This window comes from Gossypium hirsutum, chromosome D11, assembly GCF_007990345.1.
Source record: "Gossypium hirsutum isolate 1008001.06 chromosome D11, Gossypium_hirsutum_v2.1, whole genome shotgun sequence".
Taxonomy (NCBI): Eukaryota; Viridiplantae; Streptophyta; class Magnoliopsida; order Malvales; family Malvaceae; genus Gossypium; species Gossypium hirsutum.
In genome coordinates this window covers 15,727,255-15,754,134 of record NC_053447.1, presented here as the reverse complement: position 1 = coordinate 15,754,134, position 26,880 = coordinate 15,727,255, and the positions used below count along the sequence as shown (strand labels likewise).

The 26,880-nt window shown below is 32.0% G+C and overlaps 3 protein-coding genes and 1 pseudogene across 4 annotated transcripts; 1 reads left to right on the top strand and 3 right to left on the bottom strand.

Moving 5' to 3' along the window:
* Positions 1–2,183: 2,183 nt before the first annotated feature.
* Positions 2,184–10,240, bottom strand: LOC107912469 (ribonuclease E/G-like protein, chloroplastic). The gene is made up of 14 exons (XM_016840657.2): positions 9,944–10,240; positions 9,011–9,114; positions 8,439–8,620; positions 7,898–8,147; positions 6,731–7,809; positions 6,311–6,628; positions 6,141–6,182; positions 5,724–5,848; positions 5,042–5,189; positions 4,336–4,408; positions 3,810–3,922; positions 3,495–3,614; positions 3,176–3,331; positions 2,184–2,741 (listed from the first exon to the last, which is right to left on the bottom strand). Exons 1-14 carry the CDS (start codon positions 10,087–10,089, stop codon positions 2,562–2,564), a joined length of 3,036 nt encoding a protein of 1,011 aa, XP_016696146.2. The 5' UTR covers positions 10,090–10,240; the 3' UTR covers positions 2,184–2,561.
* Positions 10,241–10,952: 712 nt separating this feature from the next.
* Positions 10,953–11,327, top strand: LOC107910952 (uncharacterized). Its single transcript, XM_016838865.1, has one exon. It carries the CDS (start codon positions 10,953–10,955, stop codon positions 11,325–11,327), a length of 375 nt encoding a protein of 124 aa, XP_016694354.1.
* Positions 11,328–18,181: 6,854 nt separating this feature from the next.
* LOC107912470 (probable E3 ubiquitin-protein ligase XERICO) lies at positions 18,182–19,915 on the bottom strand. 2 transcript variants are annotated; one of them, XR_005921155.1, is made up of 3 exons: positions 19,758–19,915; positions 19,411–19,476; positions 18,182–19,025 (listed from the first exon to the last, which is right to left on the bottom strand). XR_005921155.1 is itself a non-coding variant. In XM_041106260.1 (2 exons), the coding sequence occupies exon 2, from the start codon at positions 18,944–18,946 to the stop codon at positions 18,542–18,544; it is 405 nt and encodes a 134-aa protein (XP_040962194.1). In that variant the 5' UTR covers positions 18,947–19,025; positions 19,758–19,892; the 3' UTR covers positions 18,182–18,541. The 2 variants fall into 2 exon arrangements, 1 of the variants encoding a protein (XP_040962194.1); XM_041106260.1 differs by lacking the exon at positions 19,411–19,476 and having other exon boundaries at positions 19,758–19,892.
* A 5,168-nt stretch (positions 19,916–25,083) lies between these two features.
* Positions 25,084–26,348, bottom strand: LOC107910954 (probable terpene synthase 12; annotated as a pseudogene).
* Positions 26,349–26,880: the final 532 nt, after the last annotated feature.

The following is a 26,880-nucleotide window of genomic DNA, read 5'->3' as shown; positions in this document are numbered from 1 at the left end:
AAACAATGAAGATCCTAATTGCTTTAAGAGGCCAATAAACTTGACGATGCAATTTGTAATGGAGGCTACACGGATGAAGGAATTGTGCGTGCCTTTAATATCTGTTAACACAAGAAGAAACAATGTGTTAGAAAGCGTAAGAGAAAAAAAAAACGTAGACCTGCAACGATCCCTAACTCTAGAGTCAAAGAAAAGCTTTAATAAGAAGAAAACTTAAGAAAACTCTACCCAATTTAAAGGAAAACAAAAAATCGGAAACGTTTGGTGTCTTAAGATTTTCAAAAATTGAAGCTTTAATTATACTTGAGTCAAGAAAAGAAGGGGGAAAAATTCAATTTTGGGAAAAATAAAATAAAAATAATAACAATAATAGGAAAAGAAGAAACCTACGTATGAAAGGTAGGCAACTTTTTTTTGCGCTTTTTGCTTTTTTTTCTTTTTTTCTTTTGCGCTTTTTGCTTTTTTTTTAGCTGTTTTTGCTGTTTTTTTTTTGCTTTTATTTAAAGAATAAGAGGAGAATAAACACAAACTTTTTTTAAAAAAAAAATCGACGAAACCGATGAAAAGTGTTTTTGGTATTTTGACTCGTTTTGGATTTGATTTTAGCTTCAAAAATAACACCGACTGGTCTGAAACTGATACCAACTAATGCGGAATCCCGGATCTAGACACAAGAGAAACACAAATTAGAAATAAAACGAGAATAAAATTAGTTAAATAATAAATAAATAAATAAATAAAAAGGATAAATTTGCCCTATGGAACCCTTGGTTAACTTGTAACCAAAAACGCCAATGATTGAGCGGCTCCCTACGAAACCCCTAGAAGAAGAACCTCTAGAAACACCGATGAACGGGAAAGAAATTTGACTATTTGCAACTCCAAAATACCCTCGAAAGTAACAAACTCCAAACTAAATAGCAAGAGAAGAATCACTCTACTCTAAAAAAATTTGCCTCACACAAATTTGAAAGAAAACAAATACTCTTCTTTTTATTCTTCTTTCAATGTGTAGAAAACAAGCCTATTTATAGGCAAATTACAAGAGTAATTGAATCCTAATAAAAACTCTTTAAAGAGTAATTGAATCCTAATAAAACTCTTTAAAATTATCTAAGAAAATAAATAAATAATAACCTAACCAATAAAATTACTTAACTCATAAATGATGTGTCCCAACCAATGAGAATTAAGTAAATAATAATAATAATAATATACATAAAAAATTAATCCACCAATTTATGGGCTTTTACTATTCCAAGATTGGTCCAGTGAATTGCATTCTCATATTTATCAATGTCACGAACATGATGAATTAAATTTGTCGCAACAAAGTCTTGGACAAAAGCATTCATCTTTGATTTTAATTGTCGTGCCTTGCTTCGAGTGATTGGACCACTAGGAAAGACAACCCTTTGAGTGTCACCTCCTTGGCTCGTATCAGAAAATATCGGAAATCGAAGCTTTACATATGATTGGCAACCTGGTTTCATCATATTAGCAGAAGGCGCCATAGTTTTCACAGTTACAGCTGCTGGGTTCTGAGGCAGAGAGGATTTAATGGCCGCCCAAGTGATTGTCATGTATTAACAACAAATGAAACATACTTGGTTGAACCTTTGCAGTTGTCGCATTAAAGCCAACATGTAAGATAAAAAAGTAGAACAAAACTTGTAATTAAAAGGATTTGAATGCAAATGGTGGAAAGAGTGTTTTAGAAAGATGCCCTAGGAAGATTGGTAGAATATTCTGAATTCATCAACTGAAAGTTAAACCGGTGTAATTCTAGGTTCCCAATCCAATCCATCATTTAAATACAACCTCAAATAAAAATGGTTTATTGATTATAGTAAATAAAACCACGTATGTTGCTTAGCAGAATAAGAAATTATAGGTTCAATCAAATATGATACCATTTTTTTTTTCTTTTTAGACTGGTTCAAGAGATCATCCAACCAACCGATTCAATTGTTTCAAGTTTCAACCATGCTAAGAGCTTGAATTCTGAATCTCAGGCTCTTGCATCTAATAATAAAACAGTATTATTGATTTATGTTTAATACTATAACAAGGGATTAGGCATCTGCAGCCTGCAGGTTAAGAGACCAACCTACTATTCTCCTGGCTCAATGCATCCTTAAATTAGAATTGAGAAGGTTGATTTTCCTATTTATAAATTAACCTAAACTCTAAAGATTTAAACTTTTATTTCTCAGGAAATGATACTCAACCACTACAATCCATTGAACATTTGAGGGTAAAAAATTTATCTAGCTTTTCTAAGTGAAACCATTGAACATTACAGTCCAGAAAGATGTTCTCAGGATCAAAATTGGCATGCCAAGTAATATGGAAACCAAAAAAAAAAAAGAAAAAAAGGTAGTAGGAGCTATCCTGGTTTGACTTACAGTGTACGGATACTAACAGCAACAATGCCCTCGAAATCACTTTAATACTAACCATAACTTCGGTAAGCTCTTTGTTTGTTGGATCCTTTCTCTGAATATAAGATCTTTGGGTGGGGGAAGAAGCCCACGTTCTATAAGAACAATCCTTCTCTGTTATTTCCTATCAACCTTGGCCCTCTTAACTGGAACAAGCGTCAGTTTCTTCCCAGATTTGCTAGTTCCGGCTTCTGCTGTTCTAAGCATTGATATAGCCACTTGATGCTGGTTTTTGCCTGCTTTCTCTTCTGTAAATGGTTTCAACTCAAATGCTCCCCGGGTGAAACCTCGTGCAACCTGTGTAATAAAATTATGGTGATCAGTGAAAAAATGGCAAAATAACACTGTAGAATACAAACAAATCATCCAGACAATGTTTAGTTCCAGCCAAATCCACATACAAAAATTATTCAGGTTCAATCAAATTTTTTGCAAAAACACAAATGATAGTAGTGGTCAAGGATGTCAAGGTAGAAGGTAGATAACATGTTCTGTTGATGCATGATCCTGAACTAGATGAATTACCACCTAAAAGAGACTTCGACAATAACTGGGAATTGAGGGATGATGAGACAATGAACAAGCATGTCTATGGACAAATAATGCCAAATACCAAGCATACAACAGTTGGATATTTGAATACTGAGTTAAAAGAAACGTATTTGAACTGTATCATTTATATGCTAACTTTAAAAATGCAGAAATGAAATAACTCAATAAGCATGATGCACCTTCAAAAGAATCCAAACTTTCAGGGAACTACTCAAAATTGCAAGTCTTGTCCTTTTCCCCGAAGTTAAGTAATTGCACATGTGTTGGTCAACCCTCAGGATAAATCTTGGCCAAGATTTTGGGTTTTCAGGGTGTGTCTTCTGTTTCATCACCGCCTGATGCCAAAAGAGAGAAAGGTATAAACAGATGATTTTGTCATTCCCATTAAAAGAAGAGGAAAACAAGGTCTTATTATAACCGAAATTAGGACAAAACTTCATTAAACTCTTATCATTCAGTTGCAAAATGAGCTATGCCCAGAATATATATAAAACTTACAAGTAATCGACCAATTTCTTGTTCAATTTTTGAAAAGGAGGTCTCCAAAGCTTCAACCCTCCCCGTACCATGACAACAAGTGCATGGTTCACTAACCATAAATGTGACGCTAGGCCGAACCTGTTCAAAGATTACACCAATTATAAGTTTAAAGAAATAGTTCAGGTAGAATTGAAGATTAAATATTGTCATTTGAAAATAAGGTTTTATCTTGGGTTCCAAATTAGGATAAATTAGGACCAGGTAAAGATATACATCATTCATAGGAGCAAAGTTCCCCGAAAATTAGAAATAAAATTTCAGGAACCAGCATACCCTCTTTCTTGTTATTTCCATGAGCCCATGTTTCGATAATTCAGAGACTTTCACCATTGATCGGTCTCTCTCAACTGCTTTCTTAACTTCTTCATATACTAATCTCTTGTTTGCTGAAAATTAGAGCCAAGTAAACATCAATGAGAGATTTCCTTAACTCCATGGAAGTTAGAACACTTCAAGACTAACTAGTTTTACTACTTCAAGCATGTAGCATGTACCCCGAGCAGTCTAATAATAAGTTGGAGAGTGTGAGAGAAAGAGAGAGAGAATTATAATGTATATAGTATTTTCATGTTCACTAGAGCAGCTAACTGAGACAGAGAAAAAATTCACAATAACTGTAGCATACTTCTAACAGTCTAAGCAAGACATATAGCAATTAAAAGGTGAAAGAGAGAACTCCGGTGAACACAGATAACAAATATTCATAGAAAACATAACATAAGCATCTAGAGCAATTTCAATAGACAGACAGGAAGCAAAGATAGCGGTAAAAGAAAGAGAGAGAGAGAGAGAGACTCACAGTCATCTGCCATATCAATAAAATCCACTACAATAATGCCACCAATATCCCTAAGCCGTAACTCCCTAGCAATCTGAAAAATAGTATTTACTGTTTAATAACAAATCCTTTGATACAATGGTCAGCATGGGTGGATAATTTATTGAAAACAACATACAAAAAGAACAAGAGGCTGCAAGGAAGATTAATTATGCATAGTATACAAGCACTTAATAAAAGATACTTACCCTTGTTTCTTTCCCCTTACTACCTCCTCTCTCCTACACTAACTAAAGATGAAGCTTCTCATTTTTAACGTTGAGTAGCATTACTGACTTTATATCAAGGTAAATAATTATTGGGATACAGAAGCTGAATTTTTTAAATCTTAATACAAAAGTTAAGTAGCATGATTATGTTTATATCAGTTGAATTGATTATTGCCATTCACAACAAGGGTCTTAGAGTTGACATCTGCAACCACTATGAGATAAAGTGATTACCCATCTCACATGCAATAAAAAATCACTAATAGTTGGAGTATAAAGAAACCAATTAACAATACCTAATTATATTTCTGAATAAAGTAATAAAAAATTTAGGATCCATTGTCCAAAGGCATATTTCCTCTCTCAGATTGATGAAACCAACATATGAATTATGATTGTGGGATGGATGTGCATACAAAGTGGAAAAAAATAATTATAATAAAATTTGTTCAACCTACTTGTTTTGCAGCAGCAAGATTGACATCCAAAGTGGCTTTTTCCTGTGATGTTCCATGACCAAACATCCCATGTCCTCCATTCACATCAATTGAGACTAAGGCCTCTGTTTGTTCAATCACCAAGGAACCTCCATTTGGTAGTGGAACCCTGTTGGCAAGAGTTGTACATGACATCAGACAGGAAACATAGAAGGTATAGAACATTCCCCAGGAACACAGCAGCAACATTACATAACCATCGGTGGGGGGGGGGAGTTATCAATTTGGCTTCTCTGATAGGAATGAATTAGAACTATTCAACTTATTTATTTAACTTTTTAAGATCATCTCCGTAACTGTGGCTTGCGGTATGTTTAAGTGGCATATGTGAGTTTGAGAAAAGGACAAAACATAGCAGAGATGCCTGGAAAACTCAGAAGCCAATTAAAGGAACAGATAATTTGACTGCCAGTTCTTGGGTCTAAGCACCCCATTTCAAAAAGTGGCTTTAAAGATAGCTAAAATCTCTCTTCCAGACCCAATTCTCTAATTAATTCACGGATGGTTAATCAGCTGATATAAGGAATCAAATCTATCAGGAGATCAGGGAACGTTATAAGAATTTACAAAGTTCACAAACCCATCCTCACAGCTACAATTTACCTAAAAATTAAGAGCATTTGCATATAACAGCTATCCTCACCTTTTGCTAAGGATACTGTTGATCTCTTCCTCAATGTTGAATGCATCAAAAAGGGGAATTCTTTTATCGTATAACTCTACTCGATCACAAAGATCAGGAGCTATATCCTGAAGATAGTTGGTAACCTGACATCAAAAGAAGAGTTGATATCACGCTATCTCATAGCAAATAACTAATAAAGGAACAGTGAGATGTATGGATAACAATGATGCTAAAATCAGAAATATTGGGTAAAAATATATGAGCCATTTTTTCTTTATAAACAAAATAAATTCAGTAACTTTAACTATGTTTAAAATTTCACCAAGAAGAAAAATTAAATAGAACTGAGGATACACCATGAATGGAAATAAAAAACATGCATGCGTGCATGCAGATGGAGAAGCATTCATTGCCTCAGTCCTAATAATGTAATACCTCATGATATGTTCTTGGCGAGTCAACTACCATGTTGTTAACCTGAAAGGTATATGAAAAAAGAGGTGATATTAGGTGATACTGAAAGACTATCATAAGCTGCTGGTGTAAAATAAAACATCTGAAAGGGTATACGGAAGAATGGAAGACAAGATAAATGACAGACTTACATCATCATTAAAGTAATCCTGAACAACTGAGAGTGTTTGACCCATTGGTCTATGCAGCAAAACAGGTGTTGCCCCTTCTACACCTTCATCTGCTGCAAGAGCTGCAGATTTAGCATGTTCTACTATATTTTTCCAAGTCGAAAGCAAACCTTCCAAGTCTTTCTGCAGCTCCTCCAAAGAACGTCCAGTGGCAACAGTCCTTACAGTTAGACCAAACCCCTGCGGCTGCAAAGTTTTTGCTATGACTTTCAGGCGTGTACGCTCAACACCAGTTATCTTTTTTGAGACTCCAATTCTGTCGCAACAAGCGAGTAATATCTGCAACCCAGGAAAACTACTTCAGAAAAATAAGCAACTTATAGAGTCATGCTTTAGACAGAGCAGAGATGGAATTGAAGTAGGAGAAACAAGAGAAAATACCCAGAATCTGCTTCTTAATTTTGGATAAGGAGTCAGAGTGGGACCTTTTGTACCCAATCCTTCTTTCACAACTTGCACAATTATTTTGGTGCCCTTTCGAACATGGTGCCACTTGTTTTCATCAGCACCCTCTATATCTTGGGAATGTGACACAGAACAGCTATTAGACATTTCTAAAGAAGAGGCACCGATAAGATTTCCTTCTAAGTGGTGCTCTTCATCTAACAAATCTTCAAAATCAGCATCCACTTCACCATAATCAACTACACTACCATTCACGTTCTCTTTAAGAACTCCTAAAACATCAAAATCATCACCAACATCATTACCATAAGAGTTATTATGCATAAATTGCATATCCTCGTCCTCAAAGTCATCTTCTGCAGCATCTTCAAAGAAAACATCTTCGGAGGAAGGTTCAATTTCATTTGCTGCTGAAGGCTCACTAAGACTGCCAGAAGCAAAATCTTTGGCTTGTTTCTTTTTCCTCTGACGAAATGGAGGGAATATGAATGGTTCTCTGTTGTGCTTTATGTCCATAAGAGAGTGTCTTGAACTTCCAATATTTACAAATGCACCACCCATATGGGGAACAAGTTTTGTAACTACTCCTAAATATACACTATCACACTGTACATGGCTTTTAACTGGTTCAAGTAACAACTCAACCAGTTTACCATCTTCCAGTACAGCAATCCTTTGCATGGTACATATCGAAGAATTAATCAAAATAACAGTAGATACAGAGTCCTTGAAAATTAAACGGCTGTTTTCTTCGGACAAAAACTTCTCAGTAATTTGGTCATGCTGATTATTTGCTTCCAACCTGGTTTTCTCATCTTTGGCACTGTTGGCCTCCATACCATCCCCATAACTGAGAAAGAACAGAGGTGAATGCAAAAACCAAGGTTCCTCAACAGGCTGGTCTCTTTCAGAAATAGTAGAATATAATCCCTCCTCTGCATCACTAATTGCAACCATATCACTTGGTTCTATTTCATCCATGCCTATAAGGTCATTCAAGAAGGGCTTTGCTTCGCTTAGATCACTTTCATGATGTTTCATAATCTTATCTTCATCTGTCAAAGCACTGGAAGCATTTGAGTGTTCAGAAACATTTTAAAGAAGTAAGTTACATACAAAATGTCCCCAAAATAGAGATGTTACCTTCAGCTTGAGAGACTGAAGGTTTTATTGGAGTACTGATTTCCTCAATCCACGACCCCCAAGCATGCGGTAGATAGGTTTCAGATTTAGGACTCATCCATGAATCTCTCACTATGATTTTTCTTTCTGGCTTCTTACGTGGAGGAACTGACAAAGAAAATTGTGGCCCAGGTCTCCAAGTGATTTCAGATAAAGGCTGCTTTTCTCCTTTTATGAAATAATTATACTTGAAATTTACACCACCAGCTATCTGCCAAATATCAGTGAATATAATTTACCCAAATGACCAGGTTCTTTTTTTGTATGAATATGTAACAGTTATTGTCAACCTACTTTTAATCAAAAGAAAGGCCCTATAAATCAAAACTCCATTGTAAAAGAAAAAATAGAGATCTAAAGGATATCATTATTCTTTATTTTTTGTCAGGATAAACTTCATTGTTGCCAAGGTGGCAAAAGAATATGTCCTCAAGACTTTTGACACTGTTTTACATCCTAAAGAAGGACAACTGTGCCACTTATCAAAGTTCAATCAGCCTACCTTGACTTCAGCCACCCATATGTTTGCATGTTCAGTAGGAGACATTAGGATTGCGGTCTCTGGTTTCCAGAAGCCTAAGGCAACAGGTTCCCCACTAATGTAGAGGAGTTGACCTTCTGCCAAATCTGCTTCCACAGTCCAAACTACCTCACATAGTCCTTCAAAAGTGGCAGTTGACAGACCTGAGAAAACTTAGTTCAGTTTGTCATTCTGAAATACAGGAAAGTATTTCCTGAGAAGATCACATTATATGTGGATAACAATGGGGAAAAAAAAAAACAACAACAACAACATAAATTTGTGATAATCTTTAAGATTTATATTTCATTCTGAAATACAGGAAAGTAGTTCCTGAGAAGGACAAATTTGTGATAATCTTTAAGATTTATATTTCCAGGGACAACATAAAAAGTCTAGATTTATCAAAGTCTGCAACTAGAAATATTTGTCATATATAAATCTAACAGCAAAAAAGTGCTTGCTGTCAGTTAATATCATCACATCTACCAACATAATAAAGGCATATAATGTTTTAAGTCAATAGAAAATAGCAAATTAGGACTGTCACTTACCTTTCTTTGCAGACATAACTGGGGATCTTGTCAAAGAATTATGATTTGCAGCACACAGAGTAAATCTGAACACACTCCCAAGGGGTATGTGATGGCCAGGAAACCTGCTTCAACAGTACAAATCAGTAGTTGATTTTGAAAGAGTGGGAAAGAGAAGAAGCAATTCCTTTTTTTAAGACATTTCAATCCAATGACATTCATGGTTTTCAACCATGTCCAAACTGTAGTTCTGCCTCTTCCTACAACAATATATATATATATTAACGTTTTGCATTTGAAACAATTAGATTTCCCAGTTAAGGAAACAGACTCTAGAAAGTAAATAAGTATAATGCAGCAAAAATGCACAAACATGAGTTCACAGCTTGAGTATATTAGGTGCTGTTTTCGCTCTTGAATAAGTCCAACAAATTGAAATTACAACACCACCAAGAAGGTGGTGAACATGTTCATTGGAGCATCATTAGTATCAAAAAATACAACTTTATAGGTTCTCGAATTACATACCACATAATTGCAAGAAGGAGACCCCCATTCATAGGGTGATACCCAAGCAATTGAGTTAACAAGAAGTAATTATAACTAATAACGAGGCTTCTTTCATTAATACTTGAGGATGAAGTGTTCTTAGCAGTGGCATTCAGCACGAAATGCAAATTATCCATTTAAAAAACTTTTGATAACCAAGGGATGCTAAAGCCCCTATTAATGAAAAAGTAATAAGCCTGTTTAAAAATTATAATTCAATAAAGCTATCCAACTAATTCTGTTTTAAGACACTAATGAAAAAGTAAGGAAAATCAAAAGAAGAATAGAAAATTGAAAAACAAGCTCCCACCTTTCACAGCTTTACAAAAATGCGTTAATCCTTATCCTTAAACAAAGGCAATATACATTGAAAAAATAAAATAAAACGGAGCAGGCGGTACGTACGGTGATAAGAAATTAAAGGAGCGAATCAGACAAGAAGGAGTTCGTGGCGAGAAGAGAGTGCAAGGGCGAGGCGGAGGCGGAGGCCGAGGCCAGGCTTCTAAGACATCCATGAAAGTGGGGTGCAGGAGCTCAGTGAAGTAAAGCATGGCGTAAGCCCCAAAGAAGGTAAATTTGAGGAGATAGCACGGGCAGTTTCGTCATTCAGAGCTCGGAGGTTCACTGTTCGGAGCTTGAGATATTGGATTCGGCATTGGAGGATAAATGGATAAATGTTACTTTTTTCCCTTGAACATATTCGAGGGGTTCTTTGGCTTTGTATGGTGCCGTCTGTCTCACGTGTGTGCATTCCCACACGTGATACTGAAATTATTTTAATTTTTCTAAGTTAATATATACTGTTACCATAGCAAACTTCTTTTTAGGTATATTGCTACTATTTTTTTTTTAATAATCTCATTATATATTTCAATTATATTTCTCTTTATAATATAATGCTTTGAATTAAGTATAGTTTGTCACACCCTAAAAATGACGGATCCAAAAAGACTAGTGAGGTATGCATATTAATTGTTTTGGCGCACTATTATAATATAATCCACCACTCTGTTGACTTGCTGGTAAATTAGAGTTTTAATGCATACTAGTGTAAGGTATTTGCCCGTTGGCGGTAACTAAGGATTTAATTATAGGGTATCTTCAAGTGAAAAACGAGTACGCCTAAAGAATAGTACACCCCAGAGTTTTGGCTGAGTACGAAGAGCCTACTAAGTGAATGAGAAAATTGTAGGAGACTTAACTGTGTTGGACTGAGTAAGATGAGCACCGGGTTTTAGGTCCTGAGCTAGTTTCCGAGACCGAAAACACTATTCAGTTGATTCGAGACCGTCTAAAGGCTGTTTCTGATCCAAAAAAATCTTATGTTGATTTAAATAGGAAAGATATCGAGTATGTTGTAGGTGATCAGGTATTTCTGAAAGTTTCCCCATGGAAAAAGGTCATCTGATTCGAAATGAAGGGCAAGTTGAGCTTGAGGTTCATTGGATCGTATCGTATTTTGAAACGTATCAGACCTATTGCTTATCTATTAGAGTTACCGCCGGAGTTGGAGTGGATTCATGATGTATTCCACGTCTCAATGTTGAGACGGCATCGATTTAATCCGTTGCACATTGTCCCTATTGAAGAGATTGAGGTACGACTGGATATAACTTTTGAAGAGAAACTTATTCAGATTCTGGATCGCGATGTTAAGGTATTGAGGAAGAAAATTGTCCCTTTAGTTAAGGTTTTGTGGTGGAATCATGGCACTGAGGAGGCCACTTGGGAACCTGAAGATTCGATTCGACAGCAATACCCGTATTTGTTTGAGTCTGGTAAATTTTGAGGCCAAAATTTCTTTTAGGGGGAGAGAGTTGTAACGCCCTAAAATTTGAATGTTTGATTGTGGAATTCTATAGTAATTAAGTCTTTGCATATGCGGTTATTTGATTTGTTCATGTGTTTAAAGTTAGAAGTTTAAGTCGCTTCTTAAGAAAGTTTTTGCTATTTTAGTCTAAACTAATCTCTATCCTTGATTTTTGGCTTAAGCTCAATTATGTGTAAATCTATATTAAGGATGAGCTTGTTGGTTTGATGGTTAAGCCTTTGTATACCCTTTGGTCTTGTGTTCAAGTTGTGATGCATGCAATATGGAAATATTTTTGTTAATTGTTAGAATTCTGATCGGTAGTTTTAAAACAGGAATTAAATGTTCTTCTTCCCTTCTTCTTTCCTTCTTCTTTTCACTTTCTTTCTTTTTCCTTTTCCTTTTTTTGTTTTGTCATTCTCTTCTTTCTTTTTCTCTTTATTGTCAGCTTAGAATCGTACTTCTTATTTGCTACTGCTATCAGGTAAGTTTGTTTCGTTAATTTTGTAAGTTCGGTTGTTCAATTCCTAAAATCGTTGTTGATTGTTGGCACTATGGCAAAATTTGACTTCTTGCTTAAACTATTTGAATCCTTTGTTTATAAGTTCGATTGTTATTCTTTAGGAGAAAGTTTCAAAGATAACGATCCTTATAATGTCCTAGATTCATGATTGCGGTGGTGCAGAGGTAATTATTACGTGATTTAGAATTTTCTTGTGTCGAAACGTTTCGACAGGATTGGTTGTGCGATAATCTTAGTGTTGTTTCGAATTATCACTTAATTGGTTATGGATTGTTTGTTTTAGAACTCGAGAATCTTCTACGTTATTCAGGCTTCGAAACTACTTCAGGTGCGTACCGAAAATCCAAGTTTTTACGAATTTCGAATGCTGGAAAACATGGCTGTCAACGCCACACAACTGTGTGAGCCGCAAGGTTGTGTGCCAGGACATATGGTAAGCCGTGTATGTAACAACCTAATTTTTAGTGGTATCAAAAACAGTGATTTGGGATTACTAAATCCGACAAGTAAGCTTGAAAATTTAATAAATTAATAATTATGGGTCAAGTGTGAATTTAGAATAATTTTTGAATTAGTGAATTTTGTGATTTAGTGAATTTTGTGATTTAAAAATAATTTAATTGGTAAATTGGGTCTAAAATGAGGTATCGAGACCTCGAATTCATAAGTCGAGCCATAAATAGTTTTATAAATATTTATGGAGTGTCATTGAGTTAGTTTAAAAGTTTCGTTATAAAATTTTAACGTTTGGATAATCAATTAATTAAAAAGGACTAAATTGAAAATAGTACAAAATTTGTTAAATTGTGATTAAATAGTTTAAGTGACTAATAAGGATGGATTTAAAAGGAAATTAGGCCTAAAGTGTATGGGCTGGACGGTTTGGGCAAGAAAATCAGCAAGAAAATAAGGAGAAATAAGGGCAAAAATTGGAAATTTTGCAAATTAAACATATAAAATAAAGACAAAATTGAAAAATCTAGAGATATCATCATTTTTCTTCAGCCAAAACGCCATAGGAGAGATTTTTCAAGCTGGTTTTTCATATTTTTCATCATGTAAGTTCAATTCTTAATTTTTCTTTGCAATTTTTCATGTTTTGTGACTTTTACAATTAAGTCCAACTATTGAATTCATTTGTTTTTGATTCTACGAATGATTTTGAAAGTTACAATGAGTGAGTACTGGAATTTTATGATGAATTATCATAGATTTTAAGCTTTAATTTCATTATATTGTGATTTTATTAAGTGATTTTAGTAGAAAATGATTTTTAGGACCTAATTGTGAAAGAGTTAGGAAATGGGGTTTTGTACTGAAATTATGAATACCAAAGGCTGTATAGTAGTCTAAAATTATTAGACAAAGTGTTATTGGAGGAAAAAATTGTTCAATTAAAGTGTTTATTGAGTAGGGACTAAATTGTAAAAATTGTAAATTTTGGGGTAAAAGTGTAATTTCTAAAATTGAAGGGCATAAATTGCGAAGTGAATTAGTATTGAATTAGATGCTAATGAATGGAAAACTTTATATTATAGATCGGGAATTCGAAGATAAACGCAGAAAAGAGAAAATATCAAACTAGTCTCTGAACTTTTACAACTCCTACAAATTGGCCCAGGTAAGTTCATACGGCTGAATTTTTATGATTAATTGTTATTTTGGGAATGATATATTGTACCAATTCGTATATTGTTGTTGAATTATGATTATGGTAAAAATGAAAAAAAAATGAGATTGTTAGTTTAAATTAAGGGATACGTAGGATTGAGTACATACGTTCTGTAATCAGTGATGAATTGACGAATAAGCCCATTGTGAATCCATGGAAAATTATGAAAAGTAGGTATGGTGTTTCAATGAAGAAATCCATACTGAGTTGTGAAAAGTAGGTATGGTGTTTCAGTGAAGAAAACCATACTGAGTTGTGAAAAGTAGATATGATATTTCAGTGAAGGAAACCATACTGAGTTATAGCATTGTAAAATATTCAAGCAAATCGTGGCACCGGGCAAACGATGTACTCAAATCCGTAAGACGATTCTTAATTTGACAAGTATTTGTAAGTGCAATTGAAGCTAAATGTTGGAATATAAGTTGATATTTGATATTGAGCTCAATTGAGTAAATTCATTGTTTGAGATTGTGGTTGGCAAGAAATGTTGTATTATACTTTGAAATTTCATGAATGCTATGGTATGTTATTTTATATGAATGTTATTAAACTGAGATAATTGTGAAAATATAAATGTTTGAATAAAAGTTCTAATTTAGTGGAACATTGGATTGAGTACTTTCGTTCAATGACTCATACGCATTGACGGAAAAGACCATGGTTGGACCATGGCAATATGTGATATGTGATTTCCGTATAAGACCATATCCGAGATATGGCATCGGTGTGATATATGCTTCCATGTAAGACCATGGCTGGGCTATGGCTTCGGTGTGTGATATGTGATTATGTGGAAGACCATAGTTATACTATGGCATTTTAAAAAAAAAAACGAAATACTCAATTCCGTAACCGTTTCCTAAATTGATTAAGAAAAGGAAGAATTAGTGAAATTATATATTGTATAATTGTTATAAGATGTTCGGTAATAATTATTTTCTATGCCTATGAACTTACTAAGCTCACATAAGCTTACTCCTGTGTGATTAATGTTCTTTGTAGATTGATGTGAAATCGGTAGATCGGATCAACACATCAGGGCACACTATCCAGATTCTTCGGTAAATTTTATTGTGCATCTTAAGGTTTATATGGCATGTATAGGGTTTAATTGAAAGAAAGTGACGGTGTTATATACTTAGTTATCAACATTTTCCACTAAAACAATTTTTGGACAGCGGCATTGACATGATTTTGAAAAATCACCAAAAATGGTGGAAATTGAATTAGAAGCTGAGTGAGATATGAAATTAAATATGAATGAGTCTATTTTCACATGAAATAAATAGAGTAAGCAAAAGAGTTGTATATTTTTAGATATTTGAATTTTAGTGAGACATGGTCAGAATAGTTTTTGAAATCTTATGTTCTGACTTTAGAAAATCATTAAAAATTGTACAGAAAGAATTGAAAGTTATAATTTATATGTATAGATTCCTGAGTGAGTTTATTTTCAATAGAAACAAACGAGAATGTTATCCGAATTCTGTACAATGAGATAATTAATTTTTAGTGAAGAGGGATCAGAGTTGTCGAACAATGAAACAGATGAGACTTTAAAGAATAAACTGTACTAATTGGAAAAATTAAAAATTCTGAAAATTTTATGGTAAGAAGATATATGAGTCTAGTTTCAGGGAAAATTTACGGATCTAAATTTCGAGTTTTGTAACTTGAGTTATAATTAAATTAGTGACTGTTGCGTAGGTGGACAGTTTTATTATGAATAGTGAAAGGAATTGTTTTGATTTGTTTTAGTATTTGGAAAATTATTAATGTTCCCGGTTTGGACCCGAACCATTTCTATTGCATGATTTAGGGTCTCGATATTCATTTTTAGGGACATATTGAATGAACGTGAGTGAATTAATTTTAAAAGAAAATTTTTGTGCTCCAAACTAGTAAGTTAAGTTAGGTAATGCCTCGTGCTCGACTCCGGCAACGGTCTCGGGTAAGAGTTGTTACAGTGTAACTCACTGTCCACCAAGTAAAAGCCATGTGGGCATGTGTCCAGACTGTGTGTGGCCTTGATAGTGCAAGGTTCACACGGGCCAAGGACACGGGCATGTGTCCAGGCTATGTAGCTCACTGTTTACAAACTAAGGATCACATGCCCAGAGGACACAGCCATGTGAGACACACGGGCAAGCACACGGGTGTGTGCAGGCCGTGTGGGGCCGCACGGGTCAGCTACCTAGGCTGTGTGAGACCACATGGGTGTGTGGGCCAGTTTACAAAATTTTGCCATATCCCGAGCATCGCTCGAACCGAATACAAGCCTTCTGTGAGGCCATTTGAACTGAATTAAACTGTATAAACTGATTTTCTATGATCTGAAACTTGAGAACTGATTTTCAGTGTGTATTGTGTTTGATTAATGTTAATGGATTTGATTTATTGTATTCGAGTATGAGCGGTATTTGAGTATTCGCATAAAACTTTGTTTTAATTGTCATGTAAAGTTTGCATATGCATCGGGTGGGAATTGAATCAGGAGGAAGTATTCTGTTATGAAACTGTGGATAACTCATTAGTATTTATGTTCTAATCTGGCAGCTAGGCTGCATTATCTAAAACGTGTCAGACCGACACTGTATGGTGTGTAAGGCTGGAAGGGTAATAAATACCCTATTTTGTGTGTTAGGTTGGTCGAAGATGGTGTGTAGCAGCTGACATTAAGTAATTGCATCTGTTATGTTCTGCAACTGACTACAGTTTGAATTGTTATCTGTCTGTATGATTCTGATCTGTAACCGAATGAACTATTTCCTGATTCTGAATCAACATCTGCACTTGGATATCTTAATTTTACCAATACCCTATTGAATATATAAATAGTTGGTTCCTTTTGATATTTATTAATTCAATTATTGTTTAATGGATTTCAAGTAAATCACAGGCTTGAACGGGGTTATGCGTTTACATCTTTTAGTATTATTAATAATGTTAGTTGTATAGTAATTTCAGTTAGTTGGATGATAATCATGAAGTACTGATTTATCTTTATTAAAACTTTATATGACTTTAAAGGAGTTTTAATATAAAGTGTAGAGTGTGTCTTGATTGTCATACATTGTAACTCTCTAAGTTTGGCCTTGTCATTTAAGCCGGTTATGGGGTATTACAACGTGGTACAATTTCAAAGTGTCACGTTCAGTATTTTAACAACTAAACCAGTGGTTGAATAGGTTAGACCATCAATTCTCAATTCAACCAATTCAATAGGTTCGACCACTAGACCAACAATAAATAAAGAATTAAAAATCATAAAAATTAAAAAAATATTAAATTGGTTTAATTGTTGATTTTTTTATTATTTCAGTTTTCTATTTTTACTAATTTCAATCAGTTTCCTAGTCATTTGGTTCAATGCCTTTGTTTTAACCGTTATACCGATTAATTCTCTTCATTAAATCTTGACAAAATCTAAGTTTTAAGAGACAAAATGTATTCAGTTGTCAAGTTCAAGGACTAAAGTGGAAAAAGTACAAAATTAAACCTAATTGCCCAGCTCAAAAGCCAATAATTATATTATCCCATTTTTTTTATTCCCATAATATGTATAAAAATACTAAAATAATTATTTCTTAGATTTTATTTTGTGGGGACCTCGATATCGGTGGATGTCGAGTCTAACGTAAAGTTTTGACTACTAAGTTTCCTCGGGATCAAGGAGGGGACAAGGAAAGAGAATTTCGATTGGCGAGTCTAACTTTGTTCCTCAGCTCTCACAGGAGTTGAGTTTCATTTTTAATTTTTTGATTGCATTTTAAGTTAGTGTTTGGACTTCGACTCCTATCGGTGTCGAGGTTAGTTTAATATTGACTATTTTTTTTCTTTTTTCTTTTTTGTGAAAATATGTGTTAAGTCCATGTATTCATTATAAATTTAGAATTTAGTTATTCTACTTTTATTCATAGGACTTTAGTCCATCTATTTTTCAAATATCACAACTCAAGTCTAATTGTTAACGTTGTTAAAATTATTATATTAAATTCAAGTTCATTATAACGCCATTTTTTAATTACATCTCTACCAAGTGAGTATTTTTTTTAATTTCAAAATATCACACCAGCAAATTTAACAATATTAATATTTAGACCTAAAATTTGAAATCTAAAAAGTAAAAGGACTAAATTATTGGGAATAACAAGTATAAAGACTACATTCTAAATTTGTGAAGAGTATAAAGACTTATGACATAATTTAGATTTTTTTTAAAAATATTTCTCTTACTTTTTAATTTATTTTTTTCTTATAATATATATAAATTTCATATATAATATAATACAAAAACTTGATCATATTTTTCATGTTTATTTTATAATTCATATTCAAGATTCGTAATTGTTCAGTCTAATAATATCATCTCCAAAGTTTAAACTAAAATCCTCCTATCGAGAATATAATATACCTTACACCCAACCGCTTTTCAGTTAGAAAATATATTTTCATTCAGAGAGAAATTATACTTTCATCTTTTGGATCGGTGAAATCAACAAATCCTTCAAATTATTTGATCGAAATTAGTCTAGAAAAAGTACCCTGAAAATACACATTTCAAAAAAAAATACATAATGCATTAATCCTCTATAAAAATTGACAAAATATTAGGAGTGTAGTGAAAAGCTGGTAGACACCAATTTCTTAGTTGTTTTGGATATATTCGAGGATGAAGAAAAAAAAATCCTTACAACACTTTTTTGATATTTGTCTGAATATGCATCAAACTCCAAATATTTTATATGAAAGTAAAATTTATGATTCCTACGTTGACAAGATAGTTAGGGTCTTCACAGCTTTAGATGTGGATTGAATTCGAGTTACGTTACTCGTCTTACTGTTAGCGCTCCTCTATTAATTCACCCAAAAAAAAAATAAAACATATGAAGAGTTCGAGTGAGATGCATATATCATCAGAAACGGGTATCACAGGCCCATAACTCCCATATTAATCGCTGTACAATAAATACCTTCATCACGGTTGTACTATTCTCACCAAATGCAGGAAGCCTCTTGTTCATGCAGCAGAGGCGTCCGGCAATCCGGGCATGTAACCTTCTGATAATCCAACCACTTTTCCAAGCACACCTTGTGAAAGAGATGGCCGCAGGTCAAGCGATTAACCTCCGATTCCGGCTCAAATCGAGTCAGGCAAACCGAACATTCATACTCAGGTTGCTTGCAGCTACATATAGCATCAAACCTCATCGCTGGGGTTCTATTCCGGAACTCTTCCATGTAACTATCACAAGTTGTAGGGCTGAATTCGAATGATTCCGAGGGATTTTCGACAGAATCCGAGGATGGCGACGAAGACGCAATACCGACAATGTGAAGGATTGATTGGACAACACATAGCACTCCTTCTGATGGTGCTGGGAGACCTGAGAGACCCATTTTCAGTATCAAGGTCCCAATAATGGAACGGTAGATGCAAGAAGATAATTTCAGCTACTCTCTAGCTGAAATATATGACCTGTAAAACATAAAAACATCCATTAGAATACAAAACATAGAATTAGAAATCAATGCAAAAGTAATCGAATTACGCAAAGCAAAATGCTCAGGACTCTGCCAAGAGCCTTGACCGTTTTATGAGAATGTCTCAAAGTGCCTAAACAAGCGAAACCACAGAGTTTGAGTTAGCTAGCTCAAGAGGTTATAGTGTCGAGCCTAACTGTGCGCGAACTCAACAGAATCGGAAAGCAAAACGCCAAATAAGAATAATACTAACACGTTTTAATCCCAAAACTCACATGCAGAAAACATCAAAGACGAACAAAATCACTGATTAAAACACAAATAAACAACGAAGAAAAAAGACAAGGAAGAAGATCATTGTAATTGATTACGAAAATCACCTTTAAAGCAAGGGAGGGAAAATTTTACATAACCAGTGATGAATGATGAGTGGAAACCCTGGTAATCTGCAAGACAACCCATCATTCAATTAGGAAAAAGTGAGGTTATTGGAACATTTGTGGATAAGTACACCAAGAACTGTGATGTTTTTTCAATGAATTCAAATACCCAAAACCCAACAAAAAGAAAAATGCAACAACAAGGTGATATGAGATCTAATAATTTCAAGCATAATCAAAAGTTCCCATTTATATCTTCCATTTGCTGCATTATTTGAAAGGGGGGAAAAATCTTTAAATGCCCTCCAAAAAGGGGAAAGAGCAATCTCCAAGGAAGTTAAACTTACACAGGGTCAACTTTGCTGTGTAGAGGGCACCAAGGACAAGAACTAAACAAGATTATTTTTCATTAGAGCAATTTAAACATAGAGAAAGCTAATTTGGTTTTCTTTTAACAATAAAATGAAAATATGTAAGCATTTAAAATGTCTGGCAATGGCTGCTACTTATACAGCAATCCCCACCTTTAACTCTAATCCCCTTAACTATGGTTACTTTATATCATCAAACTTACTTCTACTTGAGTTTAGTTGTTGTAAAAATATATTTATTAAATGCTTATATACAAACAAATAATTATTATCAAAGAATATATATATCAAATAAATAAATTTTTAATTGAAATAATGAAATTAAATAATCTATTATGTTAATTTTTTTTACTTTTTTTTTGTAAATTTTATTATTTATATTTAACTTTGTAATAAATCTTTCTAATAATAAGGTTTTTAAAGTTCGAACCTATATTTTTTATTGAATCATTTATAATAATATAAAAAAATACAATATATTTAATAAGTTTTTTTATTCCTCAATTAAGTTAAAATCTAATGGATAAATATATGTCACTCTTTAACAATATTTTACGTACATATTTTACTTTCTCAACCTTAGGCTTTTAACTTGGTAAAAATATGTCATAAATAGATAAATCTTTAATTGAAGTAAATTAAAAGCTTAATTATAAGTTGTGCTTTTTTTTGTTCTTCGTGCTTATTTTATTTTTTATATTTAAAGTCAGTAATATTATTCTCAAAATTTAAACATAATACAATATATTTTACCACCGCTTATATTATAATAATATAAAAAATAAAAATATCTAAACCCATTCTTACATAAAGCAGCAAAAAGAGGGAAAACTGAATCTGCCATTTTTAGCTAAAAACAGTGGGAATAGCAAATCAAATGTTTTTTAATTTTAAAATAGTGTTTTCTTAGGCCAACTTGGAATTTTTTTAAAGTAAAGAGCAAAATGCGAATGGCAATTCATATGTCAGGAATGTTCTTCTCGTGAAAAACAATGAAGGCTCTCTTTTCATATCCTTTCTTTCTCAATAATTATCCAAAATAAATTATATTTTTATAGGATTGAATCTAAAATATTATAAAATTTAAAATTTTAATGTTATTATTTTAATAAAAAATTGATTTGTTCTTTTAGATAAATTCTACGTGTACTCTTGATTTAATGTGCAATTTAATATATAAATTTTGATTAGGTGCAATTATAAAACTGAAACTTTGTTTGTGATTCAAATATATACGTCAACTTTAATTTTGATTCAATCATACATATTTGAAGAAATAAATACATTAATATAATTATGTGTGTTTGCAATATATAAACATAAAATTAAACCATATTAATAATTGTATTAATAATTTATGATAATTGTTTCAAATCAAAATTTCATGTATAATAATTATAAATTAAACCAAAATTCATATTTAAATTCTAATTATAAATGTTCTATTCAACATTTTTATTCTTATTTTTTTAAAACCGTTTCACTTTATTTTAAACAAAATTAAATCTTAAAGGGAAAGTCTTCAAAAGAACTTTGTAAAGAAATAGTGATAAGTAACTCTTTATTTACTTAAAATTTTTTATGTTTTTATGAATTATAAAATGTGTTTAATAAATTAAATCATTAATAATTAATAATTTCAGTTGATTTAATTTTTTAAAGTAGTTATCAAACAACACATTTTAGGCTTAGAAAATTACTTGGGCAATAAAGAAGCTTGACGATATGATTTTAATAATCCGGTTTATGATTTTTTTTAAATTATGTGAATTTAATTAAGCAATAATATTTTATTGATCGAGTTGATTTGTGACTAGAAGTGTTTATAGGTTGGGCTAGGTCGGGTCTAAACATAATATTAATTTATTTTATGTTTTCCTAAGCCATGCCCAACTTGAAATATAAGCCTAAAATTTTACTTAAAGCTGCCCATATTAATTTTTAATTATTTTAAAAATATTTATATTGTTTTAATATAACATTTTATAATTTCATATATTTTTTCTATTTATTGAAAATTTTTATATAGTCATATTAACATTGTTTTAATGTTTACATTAGAGTAGTATTGTACATTTAGTATAAATTTTTTTAATGTGTTATAAATTACATAATATATAAAAAATAACAAAATATAAAGTATTATAAACATTAAAAACAAGCCCAATCCCAACTTATATTTAAACAGGCCTAATATTTTTACTCAAACTCTCCCAAAATTTGGACAGACTTTTAGACCTGAATGAGTAATTCGGCCCATGAACAAGTTTACTTGTGATACCACATCAGTAAATTAAATTATATGTAGTATAGATTAATTATTTAAATTTACACGGGAAACAATGATCTCATTTTTAAATTAATGTCTTTAAAAACATAAATAAATCTATTTAGAATTTCTTTTATCATTATAAAATTGGGGGTGAGAGAATAACAAAGCTTGAACTCGTGTTATCTAGATGCTAGATTGAAAGTTCTAACCATTGCTCCGAGTCTTGGCATAAATATATTCAGACTTGAAATGAAATGATTATGATAATTTGTGTACCTTATAAAATAAATTAAAACATGATATAAACTCTTATGAGAAAAATAATTAATGAAAACATATAAAATATTTATATATATTTACAATTATTTACGAATTTAACTGATTTGATATCACACATCAATTAAGTCTCAACTCGATTATAAAAATAACTGAAAAAAACAATAAATATTATTTTAAAATTTTATTTACATAAAATCTAAATAAATACAATTACACAATAAATTATAAACCCAAAACATCAAAATCAAAATCAAAATCATTTAAACTTTACCCAAATTTCTCCACCTACTATATCATAAGGTAGTAATAAAATATTTTCCATAAGTACATTGGATTGGCAGAATGGTTTATTATTATTTCGTGAATTAACATTAGAGAAAAACGAAAAGATGTTTTTGGAAGGCATCTAAAACTAGCTTCTCATCAATACATTTAAAGATTTGGATTATATCTAATTATAATGCTCAACTGGCAGACACTTGAAAGTGATAGAAAATCGAATCCTGCATTGAGAGTAGGTATGGGTGGATGAGTGATGAAAATGATGGTAGGAGTTATCTTTCCCAATTTTGACAATGACTCTCCTATGAACTTTCCAAATCAGAAACCAGAACCAAAAAATTTATCTTTTCCAAGTCCTCAGTCTGGGTGACTGAAAATGAAGTTTAACCAAAAAAGAGACCTTAGTTAGCTCTGAATTGGCTATTCAACAAATAAGCTGTAAATTACATTATTATTGTTAATTAAATATATAGGAGGAGTTAGGAGATATGAAGGTGTGGACACAGCATGAAAATGAAAATTATAAGTATAACTAACTTGGTTGCGAAGAATCAAGGATGTGGAGAGAAAATGGGGAAATGAGGGGGCAGGTTCTTTGAATCACATGCCCACTGTTTTCTTCTACCTTTATTAGGCACCCACCTTATTTGGCTCCCTTCCATTTCTTTAATAGAATTTGCATTTTACGTCCAAATAAACAATGCTACTCTACTTTTTTTTGAATTAATTGCATTTTTGGGCTCTCCATAACCATCCATTTATCTCAAACCAAGGTTTTAGCTTTTTCTCCACTCTTTCTATTCATGATCACTCAATTTTCATTAATTTCTGACACTGCTATTGTTAGCAAATTATTTCACTTTGGTCACCCTCGATTATAAGGGTCGACGGAAGTTGATATTGACAATGGGAGTGTGTAGGAGGTGGTAGAATATGGAGTTAATGGTGGTGCAAAGTGGAGGGTGAAGATTAGAAGAGATGAGGTGAAAATTATATACAATAATTTGGTTTTGTGTAAAAATGAAGTCAAAAAGTAAATTTGGCTCTCATTACATATTCCAGTCCACATGGAAAGGTCTAATTTCCCAATATCACCACATCACTCAACGCCTTCTTTGTCGTACCATAGAGTAAATGTTTCGGATATAGTTTATGGCCAAGCCTCATACTTCGTGTATTTATATAAGTATTTATGCATTTAATTATTTTAACTTAATTAATTCAATTTTAGAATAAATATATAATTTGATTTAAATATTACCTAAATTATTTTTATTCAATTTTATTTCTGAATTCAACCTACGTCACATATTTAAGTACACTTTTGTAATACTATTTAAAAAAAAAGACCTGACATGGCACGAATGTCACATCGAAAATGAGTTATAACTATAACTTTAGTAATATATATATATGAAATATATAAGGACATCATACAAATTCCATTTTTCATAAAAATAAATTATATATTTAAATAAATTTTCATAATTTTATAGATTCTTTTAATACTTTTATTTATTTTCTTTATTTTTTTGTAACTTTAAATAATTTTATAGTTTTTTGTATATATATATATTTGTCATTCTATAAAAGTTCAAATAAAATCTCAAAAAATTTTAATTTTTATATATTTCTTAAATTTTTATGTTTTTTTAATTTGAAACTTTCTTAAGTTTTAAATAATTTTTTTTATTTTTATAAAACTTTTGAATTTTTTTTATATTTTTATAACTTTTTTTGAAATTGATGATGTACCATGTGGGCCATGTGTAATAATTTAATCGGTCCACATCATTCCATTTTAACAATATTATAAAATTGGACTTAAATATGTGATGAAAATCAAATATGGTACTAATTTGAAAAAAAAACCTTAGGTAGCAATTTAAATATTAAAGCCAAAATTAAGTTATATTTAATATTTTATTTTATTAGTGTAAGTAATTATTGTTTAAAAATACATGATTATTTACTTTTATTTTCTCAATAATATAAGTTTATTTTATGTAATAAAAAAATTAAAAAAAATATTATTGATCTACGAATTTGACTGATTTAAGTATAAAGGAAATGTAATTCCATATTTTCGAAATTTATCTAGTAAATTTGTTAGTTTTAATATAATAATAGTATAAATAAAAATAATGTGTAATTCAAGATGAATATAACATAAACTTAAATATTTATGGAATATTATCTATTTAAATTTTTAGTTTTGATATAATAATTAGTATTTTCTTACATTTAAATTATAAAAAAATTAAAATAATAGTTTACATTAGGTAAAATATCAAATTTAACTTTCAACATTTACATATTTTATCAATTTGACCATTATTTTTTTTGAGCTAAATTTAGTTATCAATTTTTAAGGAAAATTATAATCCAATAATAACCTTAAAAGTAGTTTCTAATTTCACTTTAGTTCAAGACATCAAACGAAATCGACTCTGCTTAAAGAAGCACCACTTATGAAATTACATTCTCGTTTATAGAAATAGGCTCAACAATTAATAATTGAGCTTGATTCTTAAATAGATTATTTGGACTTCCATGTGCATCTCAATGTTGATATATGCATTGGGAAATCCTAGCCAGATTAATAGCTGTTTCTATATTATGTTTTGAAAATGGAGAGCCATCAACATAACATTTGTTCAACTTCTTCCAATAATCCTCGATTAAGTCATTTATGTGTTGGTAAGCCATTGCCTCTGAGCACCCAGTTTCGTTCATGTAGCATGTTATTGCGCTATGTGTTGGCAAGCCATTGCCTCTGAGCACCCAGTTTCGTTCATGTAGCATGTTATTGCGCTTGCACTTTCGCCTCTTTCTAATTCATCCTATAAAGCATTTCATGAATTAGTTCTTGATACATGAAACTCAAACAAGACAAAAATTAATGGTGGAAATCAGTGCATATGTATATATATACACACCTTTGCAGTGCCTAAATCATTGCAAAGTCAAAAAATAATAGATGGACATCTAATGACATCATGGTAATGTTCCAAGCTATGAAGTGCTTCAATGGTAATGTTTGTTCTCTGTAAAAAGTAGGTGTGGACTAGACAAAGATGTCCCGATACAGACAACCATGCATTTTCAAGATATTCTTGGAATGTCGGAATGTGTTTACTATTTGCCCAGTTTGCAATGCTTTGCATAGATTAGCCCACTGAAATAAGGAAGAGAAATTAGATTTTAATCAGATTTATGAATTGTTGTTATAGACTGGCATGTACTATGCACCGTACCACTTTTCTCAAGTAAGGAAGGATGTTTTGTCCATGGTCTCTAAGAGTTTCATAAGCCATCTCATTTATAGAGTTATAAAAGGCAAGGAAGCATAGCTCCATATAATAGGGCATATTTTCTACGGTACCTAAATCCCATCTGAATATTAAAAGAATTTATTAGTGAATAATAATATATAAATAATATTTCATATAAATACTTTCAAACCTTTGAACAACATCAGTAAATGACTCCAGTTCATCTAAAGTGCCATGAACATCGTAAATATCATCGATTGTAGTTACAAAGGAAGCCACTTTGGTTAGAACTTTTCTACAATGCCTTAATTGAGGTTGAGAAACCACTCTGACCGTCCAAAAGAAACATTCCGTAAGCCTGTCCCTCACGAAATTCAACTTGCTCGCCAATCCCATGTCTTTCCACCATCTAATAATATTATTAAACCATGTTAAGTACTGCAAGTAACTATAAAACATATATAGCTTTGAAAAACTTACAGCTTATCTTCTAATTAAATTAGCTTGACATCTCTTAGAGATTTGTTAACATTAAGTGCCCCGAATCATTATTTAAATAAAATACAGTAGTAAAATAAAATAAAAGTAAAGTCCATATAGAACTACGCTTCTTTTATTTTATTTTAGAATAAAGTTTTTTTAAACATGATTAAACTCCATCTATTTGATATTGATTAGAATAAGGTGTTTCAATCTTACTACACTCTTATTAGAATATGGTTTTACAAGCCTATAAATAGACATTACTTACTCCTCTTGTAATCATTCGAATTCGACACAGTGAATTATCTTCTCCTCTGCCCGTGGTTTTTTTCCCAAAAGGGTTTCCATGTAAAATTTGTGTGTTCTTTATTTTTTACTCTCTTTTTTCTTTGCGATACATTGTCATTACCGACATACTATTTTTACAAATTAGTATCAGAGCTTCCAGGTTGTCCATCTCAATCACGGTAATGACGTCTTTAAAGTATGAAATTCCGCTGTTGGATGG

What these genes read in the sequence shown, in the direction of transcription:
- LOC107910952 (XM_016838865.1), top strand. Translation starts at nt 10,953, where the DNA reads ATGAAGGGCAAGTTGAGCTTGAGGTTCATTGGATCGTATCGTATTTTG.
- LOC107912469 (XM_016840657.2), bottom strand. Translation starts at nt 10,089, where the DNA reads ATGCTTTACTTCACTGAGCTCCTGCACCCCACTTTCATGGATGTCTTA. An exon ending in AGTTATGTCTGCAAAGAAAG is followed by an intron (nt 8,621 to 9,010) that starts GTAAGTGACAGT and finishes AAGTTTTCTCAG; the next exon opens with GTCTGTCAACTGCCACTTTT. An exon ending in TGGAAATAACAAGAAAGAGG is followed by an intron (nt 3,615 to 3,809) that starts GTATGCTGGTTC and finishes ATCTTTGAACAG; the next exon opens with GTTCGGCCTAGCGTCACATT.
- LOC107912470 (XM_041106260.1), bottom strand. Translation starts at nt 18,946, where the DNA reads ATGGGTCTCTCAGGTCTCCCAGCACCATCAGAAGGAGTGCTATGTGTT.